Below are 14,284 nucleotides of genomic sequence, written 5' to 3' on the forward strand. Positions count from 1 at the left end.
ATCCACTATCAGAGTTGTATCAGAGCTCTCTGCATTGTTAACTCAACAGAGATCTTCCTAACACATCAAATTAGAGAATTAGGGTTCACCTCTTGTGACCTAACAGAGTAAGAATGTAGAAAACATGCTTAAAGGCCATTGCTCATGGCCTACTTTATATCTGAATCCTCCTGAAAATAAATATTGAAAAATTCTATCCCCAAACTTAGCTACTGTTAAGAACCTACAGAGTTGCTGCCACATTGTAATTGTAGCGATTATTTATTACTACTCTGTTTTCTAAAAGGAATTTTCCAATTTTTATAAATAGATTTTTTTAAGAATAAATTGCAATAACAACTTTTATGCAGGATGCCCAGTATAATGTTTATTGGTTATTGTTGTTTCATGTTGGTTCTTGAGATGTTGATTGTCGACTGATTGTTGGACCCAGAATTCTCTGCTTTCCTGGGGACAGCAGGGTCATTTTCATTTGCTTTTATCTACAGAGAAGTAAAAGACAACACGATACTATCTTTCAAAAGAAAATCTCTGCTTTGCAATTTGTCACTCAGAGAGGTAATAATGGAGAAAGAGTGCTAGGAGCTAGAAAGAATTATTATTGCTCCCTCACTCTATTGCAGCTTTAGACTTTAGTACTCTCTATAACAAAAGCCTTCTCCTTATGACAGAGGAAAACAAATAGGATGCTGCACTCTCTGGCTGGTACTTATGCCCTGGATGAGGTTCACTGTGAGGCAGCTTTAAAAGAATGGTACAGTCACATGAGAGAAAGCTAGCATCACCCTTCTATTACTGCAGGCTTGTTCCTGTCCTCATATTAGTTAGCACTAAACCAGACCCAGTTTAAGTGAGTTGCAAAATTAGGTTTTATACCCACTAACTGGGGAATAATTTCTCAAACTAGCTGACAAAACTGGATGTTTTGTTGCCTAGTCCTTCTCCCCAGATGCCTTACCCCACTCATATGCTGCACGGCACTGATCCTTGCTAGGCTCTTCTGGAGAGTTCAACTCACTGAAACAACAGAAAACTAACCCAGGAAAATAAAGGTAATTGTTTTCTGCTGACTTAGCAAGTAAATCAGCTCACAGAAAAATTTATTGAACATCAGGGCATCTAGAGGTGAGGGAGTGTAAATAACCAAGCTGCACATTGTTGACACTGGAGAGAGGGAAGAGGAGATGCTGGGTGTTATTCCCCTGTTAGCAGCACTGGGCCTTCCAGCAGCTCAGTTATCCATTAGCCCACTGTTGGCATTTACTGCAGCACTTCTAATTGCATGAAGGCAGCTGTTGTCCCTGCAAAACTGATCTACCAGCTTAACCCAAACAGCACAATTACTGGACACTTATTGTCTGTAACACAAAGACACTAAAGAATTTAAGTTTTTACATCAAGCCATACCTAAGGCTGTTTGTTTGGGGGTTTTTTTGTGAATTTACAAGCCAAACCTTTATGCTTTACGTGTACTCCTGGTGCTAACTGAAGTCAGGTTTTCTATGGGCCTTCATACCCATGTGTCAGTCTAGCAGTTAACCTACTTTGGTCCTTCTCATCTAAACTTTTTAAATGATGCTCCAGTCCAAAGATGTCTTCCACACCTCAGCTGCCACACATTTTCATCACATTTAAAAGACAACTCAGCTTCTGAGAGGGCTTATATCACAAACTATAGTCTGCTAGTTTGCTTCCAGTTTCAGAGAAGTATTAAGTAGAGCAGTTTTTACTAATTAAGAGACAGTTAGTTACCTGCAAGAGTCAGAACTGGGGGATGAGCCTATTGGTTTGGCATGGCAGATGTTTCTGAGACCACATCTGTATATGGTGCTCTCTTAACAGGAACAGGCTGACAGACCTGCAATAAAATATTTCAAATCTTTCACTATTAATTGCTTTCCCCTTGGAATTTTTAATTGGACACAATGAAAATACCAGTCCTATAATAACTCAGCTTTGTATGTTATGTATCCCAACACTTTAATCAAAACTCTCTCTTGAAAAGATCCTTTATGCTGGTATTAAACCTTTCGGTTCTAAACTTCCATCAGGAAGCTGGGTGCTTCAATTTGTTCAGCACTGTAGTAAAGCAGTTCTAAATCCATTTTTTAAAAAAAGCAACTGACCCTGATCTACTTCATTTTATTGATGCTTCTTCTTTTCTTAGTCCAGATAGATACTGGAGCAGCAAAACCCCAGCGATTATGGCACATAACCAGGATATGCTAAATCACAATCATAAATCAGTTAATCTGGTTGCTTCTGTATATTCTTTACTCTTGGTTCAGCTACTTCAGGATATCCCAGGAGAGAACACATATAGAGAAAACACACCTGAACTGCTTTCCAGAACAGCTGACTCTATGTTCCAGCTATAAGCTTGTTCTTTGTTAAAGTAACCACAAACAAACAACAAAAGTAACACAACCAAAAAAACAAAAAAAGAAACCTAAACAAAACCCAAAAATTCAATAACCAGTTTTCTATTCTTAGTTCCCAGATAAAAACTGTGTGCTCATGCAGGGTTTCCCTGCCTACCCATTAGCCCACTGGCTCCTGTGAAAATGTACTCTTTGGAGGGGAGCCTCACTCAGCCACTTGTCCATCCCTTTCTCAACCCATCAAGACAACAGCAGGATGAAATACACAGAAGTATCTTGGAAGCATTTCAATGTGTCTTATCTCACATGTATGCTCGTCTGATTCAGCTTTTAAATCCTGCAGTGAATCTCACTGATTCAGGCTGTGATTTTAAAATATACTTAATCTGGCTGCTTTTGAAAATGTTACCCACAAAAAGGAAAATTAAGGATGCAAAAGCACTCGTAAATGCTTGCATGGTAAAAAGGCACTGAAAACTCAACCTTTATGTATTTGAAATATTTCTCTTTTTAAAATATATGTAACAAAAGCCTGAATAGAGTTATCTTGCTTGGTCCAGCACTGCATTTTGCACATGTTCAGCTTTTAACACATTCTTGGTAGAAGAGAACCAAGTTTTCAATATTTCACAGAGCTTCCTCAGTGTAAGATTCCTTCCTGCATATGAAGTTAAGCCTCTCAGATTTTCAGTGAAATCAGTGATGGAATGTACCGATTAGCCCAATTACTCGTGAGCAAAACTTAGTCCTCTTTAATTACAAGTGAGACATGTTATTTTAAAATGCACCCAGGCTTAGTCAGTGAGCAGCATAGACTAAGAGCAGGAACAAAGCTTGTTATATTTTTTCTGTAAGACAAAGAGCAATAAAAATTGCATCCTCAGTTTCATTTCCTCCCACCTTGGCAGAGTTTGATTAGTAAGGGAAATTACCACTGAATCCCCAAACCTGTCTTCCCAAGAGCTAGTTATCCTCATGTTGTACAAAACTTTACAGAGATTTATTAGTTTAATTAACCTGCTCCCTCTGCCTGACTCGTTCGTAGACATATGGAGGGAATGGTGGACGGGAGACATATTTGCCTTCTCCTGCTGTGACATTGAAAGCTCCACCTTCATAAACCACTTTGCCTCTTGAAACTGTTGCAACTGGGACTCCATGGCAGACCATTCCTTCAAATATATTAAAGTTGTTGGCCTGGTGATGTGTCTTTGCAGATATAGTCCTGCATTTACCAAAGAAAACAACAGCCAGAATTACTATGGTCTCTGCATTTAATTTCATTACCAAATTTTGAGAAATTGATAAAGGAAGAAAATTTAGCAGCATTATTAAACTATGACATTGTAAAAGTACATCATGGAACAGCTGTAAAAATAGAGTAGAACATTAACATTTCATTGAACAGTAATTGCATTTCAAAAGAATGAAGAGGAGCTCAAAAGGACAGAACTTTGCAGCCTTGAAATATAAAATTTTCCACTTGAAAGAGATTAGTGAGAAAAAATCAGGTTGCAATATTTTATATGGATAACATGATTTCCTTCTGCCTTGTCAACCAAATATGTATGCACGATAAGGTCAGAAAATGCTCCAACCTTTTAGCTAGAATGACTTGGAATTTCAAGTTCCAAAAGTATGGTTTCAATAATTCACAAACAACAGAGACTATTTGACTGGGAAGTCAGTAGATGGTTATGGATCTTGGTAACTCTTATTGTGAGCTGGATTGATCTAGTGAATGACACCCCAAATATCTTGATGCTGCTTAATAATTATAATGGAGTCACAGAATGGTTTTGGTTGGAGGGGACCTTAAAGATCATCTGACTCCCACCACCCTGGATGGGAATGGACACCTTCCACTACATCAGGTTGCTCAAAGCTCCATCCAGTCTGGCCCTGAACACTTCCAGGCTGGATGAAGCTTTGATAAATAAAAAAACCCTCACAATTCTACATACCTTTCCTCCAAGGCTATTAAGCAAATGATAATTTTAGACTTCAAAAGTATTCATTTGAGCTATGCTATAATTTCTTTATTTATGCATAGACTTTGTTCTTTATGAGCACCATTTTTCTAGCCAATGTCTCCAACCCTAACTGGATACACTAAAGGCAGAGCCAATTCTAGAAATGACATTAGCATCTGGCAGTGCAGGCTGTGTCTACTTCCTTTATTATATAGTTTCACTGCTGAGCTACTTAGTAGTTACTGTATCTAAAAATGGGCCACAAGATTCTGAATTTTAGTTAATTATTTTATTAACATTCTGTTTCCAGACTACAGATATTTTTAAAATTTTAATTATTTGAAGACTTAGTATTTTTCTTGTGATCTGTAATTTCTGAAAGGAAGGAAGCTTTGTGCTTTTGGCTAATGGGCAGAATTCTCCAGAACAGATGCTCACACAGTCAAAAAACTATCAAACACATATAGCATTGGCAATATTTCAGATACTAAATCTTCGTAAAAGAAACACTAAAGTTAAAACAAATATGAAATATAAATAGATTAAAATATCTACCTGGAGAAGAATTTTCTAAAAACTTAGTTAATTTCTTTATCAAGTGAGAAAATTCCAACAAAATCTTTTTTGAAGGACAGCCATTTTCAAAAGTAATCACAAAGAAAGTATTTCCAATGATTACTTATACAGAAGAAAAAAGAACTTGTGGAAGAATACTTAGTTTTCCTTTCACATCATACCATTGAACTCAAAGAAATTTGTTCTGCAAAGACTACATTTAAATCTTTGTGGCAACTTACTTTTTAAGGTATTTTTGTATATATAGCAATACTTTCTATGACAAGTTTGTCCATAGGAATGAAAGTGCTTCCTTACTCAGCACACCTTGGACAGTAAATTCATGAATATCTGCACACCAGTATCAGCATCATCTTGTAGATTAGCAGTGAAAGAGTAAGCAAAAGTCAAACCTTTCTTGTATTCACTGGTCCTATGAACACTGTCAAACAGCTTTATCCATGAGTGTTATAATAACACTATAAAGAGTTTGTGAGCATATTCCTCTAGCTTATTACATTAACCTTATGGGTCCAATTGCCAGAAGAGTAAGTAAGAACAACTGTAATATAATTATATATTTAGCATTCTCTGGGTATACATCATATCTATTTACACAATAGCACTGGGACTCAAAAAGAAAAATAGAAGAGGTAATTTGAACAAACAGAAATAAGCAAGATCCTTCAACTCAACATGTTTAAATGTTCTAGAGAAGGATCACTAGAGGTAAATGTGCCTCAGAGGTATGTACATCCTTCTTAAAATGATACAAAATCAGTAGAAGTTAGAACATTTTAAAAAAATCTATTTGTACAAATAAACCTTACAGTATGACAAAACACATTTTCCAGAGCTTGTTTCAACCTCAAACTTGTATAGGACTAATTTATAACATCTGTTGAAACAAGACTTAGAGCCTGCTGCCCTTTCTGAAGGAGAAAGAGAATCCTCTCAGATGAAGATCACCAAATTTTGTCTGTGATTTATCCCTTTGAAATTATCAATGACAGTGAAAGTTTCATGCAGCAACAGAGCAACCAATCAACCCAGAACTAGATGGTATGCTTAGGTCTGAAGCTCACAACTCAGCATCCTTATGCACAAATTTTTTACTATTACATCAGCCATTTCAGTAGCAGGCAGCTTGCTGGGAATCTTTGTGAAATTCCCATGTTTGCTCTGAACATACAAACACTATTGACCACTGGACTAATGGAAAAAAATGGTTGTAACCCACTTAGAATCCAAGAAACCAGGACTGCCACAACAGTGAATTATAAAGGAAGAGATGCCTCTAGCATCCTAAGTGATGTCTGACATAAGAGATTACTCAACATGAGAAAGCAGATTCTGACTTCAGCCTTCAAAAACCTGAATAAGAATATTCTTATAAAATCTGCAAAAATCTCTAATTCTCTTCACAATAAAAATTACAGTGGCTTTTTTTCTTTTTTTTTTCCTCAAACAACCCTTTCTCAAACAGACTGCAATCAGTACGGTTACTTTGACATTTAAGAGAACATTTTCCTCTAGAAAGAGGATACTGCAAAGACATCAGGTGCTCTCTTGTTCCACTTACACCAGTGTTTCCATGTAATTGACTTCATCTGCTTTTGATACACAGGTCTTGCAAAGAGCTTTTAGGCTATCAGTAAAAAAAGACCGTATTCCTCTAGTTACAAAGAGGAAGACTGCTTCTGAAAATGTCTTTTTTTAAAATCCAGTGCTTCCGTCCAACTAATTTAATCAAATAGCAATTATTTTAGTCTAAGAGCAATTACCAGATTTTCCCTAGTAATCCTAGTATATGCTCTATGAAAAAAGGCTTTAATCTCACTTCTAGAATATATAAAATAAAAAGCAAACTGAAGTTTGAAAATTTTAAAAAAGCATCAGATCAGACCTTCAAAGCAAGTTGTAGGGTGACATTCAAGACTTTTCAGGTGGTCAGCTCAAAAGTTATGCCTTTAAGTTTTCTTTTCATTTCAAGTCACACACAACCTACGAGCATCATAAACATGTCTATGTCTCAGTCAGAGCCTGAAATACTAAATCGTGAGTTACAGTCAGGGAGTTACAGCCAAGCAGGAAGGGAAACTGGATGAAGGGAAATTATTAGGTATTAGGGGCAATCTTCTGCCCTTCTTAATGCATAGAACATGAAGCTACATCAGTCCTGTGAAGGTAGGTGTTGGACTAAAGTGAGCTCTAGAACCTAAACTGTGACTGCTGTGAGGAATATCACTTTAATTTTCATGGACAGTATAAGAAAATGGAGAATGTAATTACTTTCAATCAAATCTGGATGCATACCTTAGACAGTTTTCTTAAAGAATTAGAGACACAGGAACATGAAGGAATTCAATAGTCAATAGCACTCACACAGGAATAGCTGTTCAACATCTCATTAAAAGGAGATTTTTATTTTATTTTATATATATATAAATAAAATATACCTATTTTATAATTAGATAATTAATTAATTTAAAACATAGTAATAAAGGCAGCTAAAATGACCTGAATCCATTGTTGAATAGAAAACTATTTTGTTGACAGTTGCCATAGAAAACCAACTTATGTAAGAGTTTTTAAGATGTAAGTAACTTCATTCAGTGCTTACGATGCAGAACCTCCAAGTTTTTTGGAGCTGGGGGTAGATGAGAAATGCCACTGTGCTGAGAAAAGTATCAGCCTTTGTGAGTTGCCTCTTGACATCACTTTCAGAGAGATGCCTTTTATTTCTACATATTGCTAACCTGCTTTTCTAAAATCTAGAAAAAAAAAAAAAATCAATGTGCACATGCCTCTGCTGTCTTGAGCCACCACTCATTTAAAATGATAATAAAGTTGAACTTTGTTAGAGTCAGTTTTATTAAAAAAAACAAACAAACAAACAAACAAATCTTTGTGCAAAATGGTAGCTATAAGCCTGTAACAGATTTAAAATACATGACCTATTTTCTATTAAGGAATTGAAGTAACTGCATATGCAAATATATGCAAGCAACATTTTGTAAAGCTGTATTCCTAGAATCTTAAAAATATCTTTAAATAATCATTGGTTTTGAGGAGCCTTTTGGGGTGAGGAGCTTTCTGGATAAAATAACAGGTGCAATAAGAGGTAGGAAGTTAACATTTGGGAGCTTCAAGGCAAAGTGACTTATTTGAGAGGTAGGATCTTCATTTCATGAAATCATACATCCTAAAATTCATAATTTTAAGATGGGTAGAGACTGACAACAAAATTATTTTTCTGATTATGGTAAGTAACTCATTTGTCAACAATACGATAAGTCTGGTCCTATAATTCACTATAATGAGCCTATTCAATGACTATAGAAGATCTAGAAGTGATTGCTAGGGAGAAAAAGGCAAGGTTATACAAGGAGAAAATAATAATAATAAAAAAATTGCTTAACAATTTTTTATTTTACAAGTTTTATTTAGCAAGCCACTAGGGAAACATACATCATACTCTCTCAAAGAGGTTATTTTGCTACAGTTCACAGAACCACAGGGTCACTAAGGTTAGAAAGCATGCCTGGAGATGATCTATTCCAAGCCCTATGCTCTGATTGGGGTCAGCTAAAGTAGGTTTCTCAGGACTGTGTCCAGTCAGGTTTTAAGTATCTCCAAAGATGGAGACTCTGTAACCTCTTTGGGCAACCTGAGCCAATGCTTGATCACCTTCACAGCAAAAAAAAAAAAAAAAAAAAGGTCTTCTTAGGTTTAAGTGGATTTTCCTGAATTCGTGCCTATTGTTTTATTCTCCATGTCCTTAATTAATCAGAGATTAAAAAGTCTTTGACACAAACTCTGCTTCTAGTTGAATTAGTGCACACTCATGCATGTACATGCCTACACTTGTACAAAAGAATAGGGAGATACTGAAAATGCCAAAACATACTTACCCCATGTATACATATTTGTTTTCCACATTATTTCATTTTGCCTCATGTCTAGATGCAGTTATTCATATAGACACTATTTAAAATTTTCTTCAAGCATCAAGAGAATAAGACAGTTGTAGCATTTATTTATTCTAATCATCTACTAACATCTTTGTTTCTTCCTCTTTCATGTCATGAAAAATTACAGGCAATTGCTTTGCAGAGTGGTTAAATGTTTTAACTTGTCCCCACTGAAGCCTCTGAGGCTGAAGACCTGACTGCAAATGAGACAGATATAGGCTGCAGATTTTCATTCTAAGAAATGCAAAAGATTTATCCATGAACTTATCTACATGCACGCAAAGGCACTGAGGAAACATATGCCAACAGACTGAACCACTGTGACTTCTCACTGATCTGTATCCATTTCACCTAAAACACAGAAACAACGTTAGAAAGAAGGGCTAGAAACCACATCTTCCCTACTCATATCATACCATGAGTGATCAGAGTAACAAATTCTTTTCCTCCCTCTCCTTTTCTCTTTAGGCTCCTGCCTTCCCTGCTTAACAGGGACCCTGCTCTGGAGGCTGCTGCCATTGCTGCTGTGCTCAGGGTTGAGCTCCACAGCTCCACACTGAGCCTCCCAAAGAGCCCCAGGGTGATGGGACGAGTGACTGCTGCCTGCACTGCCAGCTCTGCTGCTGCTTTCAAAAGTAGTGAATTCTCAGGTTGTAATAGTGAGTGGAAAAGAACTGGTGGATTAGGCTTTCCAGATTGCGTGTTGTTGTAATGAAGTGGCTGGACTTAGAGAGTTAAACACTATTCAAGATGAGTTTTATATCCCTGTGGGTCTTTGATCTTGCCTTTGGGGCCTGATCCAGGGCTTCTTTGCAAGTCTCTGACAGGCTACAGTGAGTTTACTGAGGCCTAGTGTCATCCAGGAGCTGAATGCCTGAGACTTTCAGCATTTTCAGACCTGCTTTAAAAGGAGTCCTCAGCTCTTTCCATGGTCTGAATAAGGTACTGCTGTATTTAGATTCCTTGCCTGAGCATTTCTGAAACAAGCCCTAGAGATTTTGTATTCTTGCTTGCTGTCAACTAGGTAAAGGCACAAGCTACAGAGGATGCTGACTTGCTGATAGCCGACATTGCCTTTTCCTTGCTTGCTCTGCCCTCTCCTTCTGGAACAGTATTTACAGTTACTTTTGTTTCACAGACTTGGGGCTATTTATTGCATGGAGGTGAAAGAACTGGGCAAAAGCACATATTAAAATAAGATGGTGCAGTGAGTACACATTTGCTGGCTGAATGTGTTTTTCTAAGAGGTTCTCACAAAACAGTCCTGTGTGAGCAGGCTGTACTTGGGATACTGAGGGTGTTGAGGTTTGGGAGATGATGTTTGGTAGTGCATGGCTGTAATAAACCAACAGGCCCCTTTGCTATGTGTGTGTTCTTTAATGAATATATAACAAGTATAAGGAGATTAAGAGACATAACCTGGCAGAACTCAGAGCCATCCTTTCTAACGTAGTTTCTAACTACATTCAAATGTGTTCCTCCCAATACTGCTTGCTGTTATACAGACTTGCTAAAACCAGTACTTGGAAGCCCTTAAATACAGTAGCAAATCTGATATATATGGTCATATAACATTTTCAACAGAAATTACCAGAAAATGCTACAGGAAGAGACCAATGAAGCTGACCCATAGATGGAAAGCCTCAAGTAAAATGGCAGATGGCTGGAAGTGGAACTTTGAATCAGAATTGCTTCCTGCTTACAGAGCTGTCACACTGAATTCATTAGATTTTTGCAGTCTTTAAAGAGAAAATCCTAAAAGTCCTGAATGCCCAGATAGCACCCAACAAGTTGCTATCGTACAATGATGTGAAAGGGGGAATGCAGCTGATTTTGTAGGGATGTAAGGTTTTGTATTTTGAACAGCTTTTCAGGGTTACTTCAGAATCTTCCCTACAGACTTCCTCTGACAGATTCTGGTAATACCAGTTCCTTGCAACAATACTTCTAACTCTTTAGGCTAGTATCAGACAGTTGTTTAATAGCACAGCAACACAGTATCAAAACTGGAAAATTCCGTTTTCTTCTTGCAAGGTTTTTAGATTTACAAACAAGAAAAAAAAATCATTCTCAAAAGAGGAAGGACTTAGCAAGATAGAGGAACAATCCTATTGGGAAATTGAAAATCAAGCCCCAGAGTGAGTACATGAGGCTGCACCTTGTGTAATATCTTAAATGGCTGAAGTCCATTAGCTAGATCCCTTTTTTTCTGCTGGGCTGTTTGTGCCCTCTTCAGGATTTGTAGTGAAATGAATAGACAAGCATTAGTGAGATTTATTTATATATACTCATGTAGTTCATACAATTGTACCTGCAGAGAGGGTTGTTCCCAGCAAAGCCAAAGGGATAAACAATAGGAACAGCACTGGATCAGGAAAATGGCTGAATTTAAAATCAGCTTTTTCAGTAAGAAAATACAGTACAATGTTCGAAAAAATACTTTAAGAAAATCTGCACTTTTACAGCTGCAGTGGGGAAAAAAGCAATTAGAGCACTCAACAGAGAGTGCAGGGAAGCAGAAGGAATCTTTGGGAGGCAAAAAGATAAATAATTACAGGAGCTGACAAAGCACCTTGAGGACAATGTCAGAACTCTGCTATCCTTCTAGATTCATTTGTCCCCAGGCAGAGCAAAAGTAAGTTCAGAAAAAAATACTTTTTTTAAAAAAAAACAAAACCCAAACAACAGAGTTTATAACTCCACTGTCCTGAAATAGCTCATTGCTAGTATCTCAAAATGTGCTTGCTCAACATGCCAGAAGGCAAAATGCACATGAAAATCAACCTGACCCAGCACTGGGCAGGACTCTATTTTTATTGGGGTTGACACTCCTGAAACTTCTTTTGCTGGTGCTGCCAGTTTTTTGTGGGACTTCTGAATAGCAACCTCCATGTCCTCAAGCTTTGTAGCTTAAAACACGGAAGAATTTTCCTCTCAGTGTCACATGGTTTTTAATGTACTGAAATGAGTGAGAATTGCATTATTGCAAAATCTTATGAAAACAGAAGATTGGTCAAGAAAATTTAACTTGTGTAAAACAAATCTAGGACTAGGGCCTTTTTTTCCTCTTTTTGATTTTCAGAATCATATTTGGCCAGTTGTATTTTAAAACTATCCTCTACCATGAGGCAAGTCTTAAATTCCTTTTTGCTTAAAAAGAAAACCAAACAAACAAACAAAAAGAAAGAAAGCAAAAACAAACAAAGGCTGAAAATCTAATGCCATCTGAGTTAAAACAGCTCAGGTTTTAGGAACACTAAACAATGTGATAGCCATGATGAAAGATGGTCATATGGTTATCTGGCCCAATACCCCACACAGCTCATCTAGGCTTAGTGACTATTTGTATAAGAATGATTAAGAGATTTAAAGGAGGGTCAATGTGTGCCTTTCATGCAGCTATATGCTCCCACTGATCAGTGGAGCTGACCCCAAAACACAAAGAGTTAAAAAAAAAAAAAACGAGCACTTAATAGAGTTACTCTAAGATCCAAAAATTGTTATTTTTATTCTTAGGATACCAAGCTCTGGTAGAATAATGTACAAACCATGTTATTTTCGCAGTTGGTCAGTAATTTAGACATTTAAGATCCATCCAGAGATCAAAGATCTCTGTTTACATACACTGTTGTAGGAGACAAACAACCTATAAATAATTCACATGAAAAATACCATAACCACACCCCAAAGGCTTACTGCTTACAGGCTTTGAGATACTTTTTCCTGCAGAGGAAGGATGGAAGGATGGAAGGAAATAACTATCCATACATACCTTGTAGCTTTGGGATCCCAAATTACAATGTCAGCATCAGAACCCACAGCAATCCTCCCCTTCTTTGGGTAAAGGTTAAAGATTTTTGCTGCATTTGTGCTGGTAACAGCTACAAATCTGTTTTCATCCATTTTTCCACTGTACTGCAGAGAAGTACATAAAAGCAAACTCATTACTTTTTTTAACAAGGAATGAAAAAAATGTTCCTGTATAAAAGAGGTTAGGATGAGTGACAGCTCTCTGCCAGCACCACAGCAATTTTTTTTTTAAATTGTCATACTGAAGAGTTTAAAAAAATAAAAATAACTACTTGTCTCAGATGCACATATAGTAATGTACATTCACTCAATACAATAACTTTACCTTACTTTATCCCACAGCAAAAGGAAAAAAAAGACAAATGTAATGCTCTATAGAACCAGTCTCCAGTCAACTGAAATAAATTTTTTTAGCTGGCTTAGAATCTCTAGTCCTGCTCAGCAGTTTTCTGAGGAGACATAATATCTCTTAGTATCTACATTCAGGAAAATTGTGAGACAACATTAAGGGGAGCCTAGAAGATGACAAAGGAGAGGTAAGGTTGTGTTAAGCCAGAAAGGTGATTTGCAAATCGCTGGCAATAACACAGAGGGTAGTACTGTTCAGTAAATGAGACTAAGTAGTATAAAACCAAGATTTGTTGATGTGACACATCAGCAAAACAGCAAATAATGATGGATACATGTGTCTTGAAGTGTCTACTGCTACATAACTAGTTTAATCCAGCCCCAATGACTGCTGTTTGCTCAGAGAGCCAGCTACACTGGCAGTAATACTGTGTATAGGTCAGTCTAGGAATCAGAATATCATAAAAACATGTTTTTATGGTGGCCTGTGAGCAGTCATCTGAGGAGAAAAGCATAATGAAAGAGGTGAACGCTGCTCTTGTAAATACTGGTATGTGGGAAGGGAGGGAAGCTTTCCAGACAAACTCTCACAGCTATGCCATTTTTTACAAGCCAGAAAAGGAAGGATATTACTGGTTGAAGAACCTCTTGAATAATTATCTTGTCTAACAGGATACAGCATTCAAAATCAGCATCAATGTACATATGCATTACTCACTTTCATACTAATTCCAAGTCAGATTATATTCCAGTTCACACCAGAAATACTCTGCTTTGCACATGCCAGCTGGAACTGAATCCCAAATACAGATAAACAAGAGAGATTCTGAGCCACATCCTTACCAAGTGTGTAAGGTAGATAATTCTCATATGACAAATAAATATGCACATTATAAACTGCTGCAAGACAATATTAATCAGAAAATTGAACTAGAGCCTCTGGAATTTAACAGGATTGTATTAGTCAGAGCAATTGTAACATGCAGTAAGAAGCAGATCCCTCATCAGATTGCCTCATCTCCTCTCTCATCAGATTACTCCACATCCAAAAAAGCTTGGCCACTAGCTTTCAGATCTGTATTTATTTAGTGTCTGAAGGCCATTGTCCTGACAAGTAGTCTTGTGCTGGCACTGAGAATCTGAAGTCAATTTCTCATCTCAATGTATCCCAGGACTGAGCCATACATTGGAGAAACATTTCCTATCTCTAGCTTGCTTTTTCTGGCTGAAAAGACATTGGAAG

The 14,284-nt window shown here is 37.1% G+C and overlaps 1 protein-coding gene across 1 annotated transcript in view; it reads right to left on the minus strand.

The window, feature by feature from the left end:
• Positions 1-340: 340 nt before the first annotated feature.
• DPYS (dihydropyrimidinase) overlaps positions 341-14,284 on the minus strand; it is a 31,417-nt gene continuing 17,473 nt past the window's right edge. Inside the window, exons 7-10 of the mRNA XM_008502680.2 lie at positions 12,656-12,798; positions 3,399-3,606; positions 1,753-1,858; positions 341-482 (exon numbers count right to left, since the gene is read on the minus strand). Of these exons, the coding sequence (XP_008500902.2) occupies positions 1,781-1,858; positions 3,399-3,606; positions 12,656-12,798 (429 nt within the window). The 3' untranslated portion in view covers positions 341-482; positions 1,753-1,780. The remainder of the gene's footprint in view (positions 483-1,752; positions 1,859-3,398; positions 3,607-12,655; positions 12,799-14,284) is intronic.

Source organism: Calypte anna, chromosome 2 (genome assembly GCF_003957555.1).
Source record: "Calypte anna isolate BGI_N300 chromosome 2, bCalAnn1_v1.p, whole genome shotgun sequence".
NCBI lineage: Eukaryota > Metazoa > Chordata > Aves > Apodiformes > Trochilidae > Calypte > Calypte anna.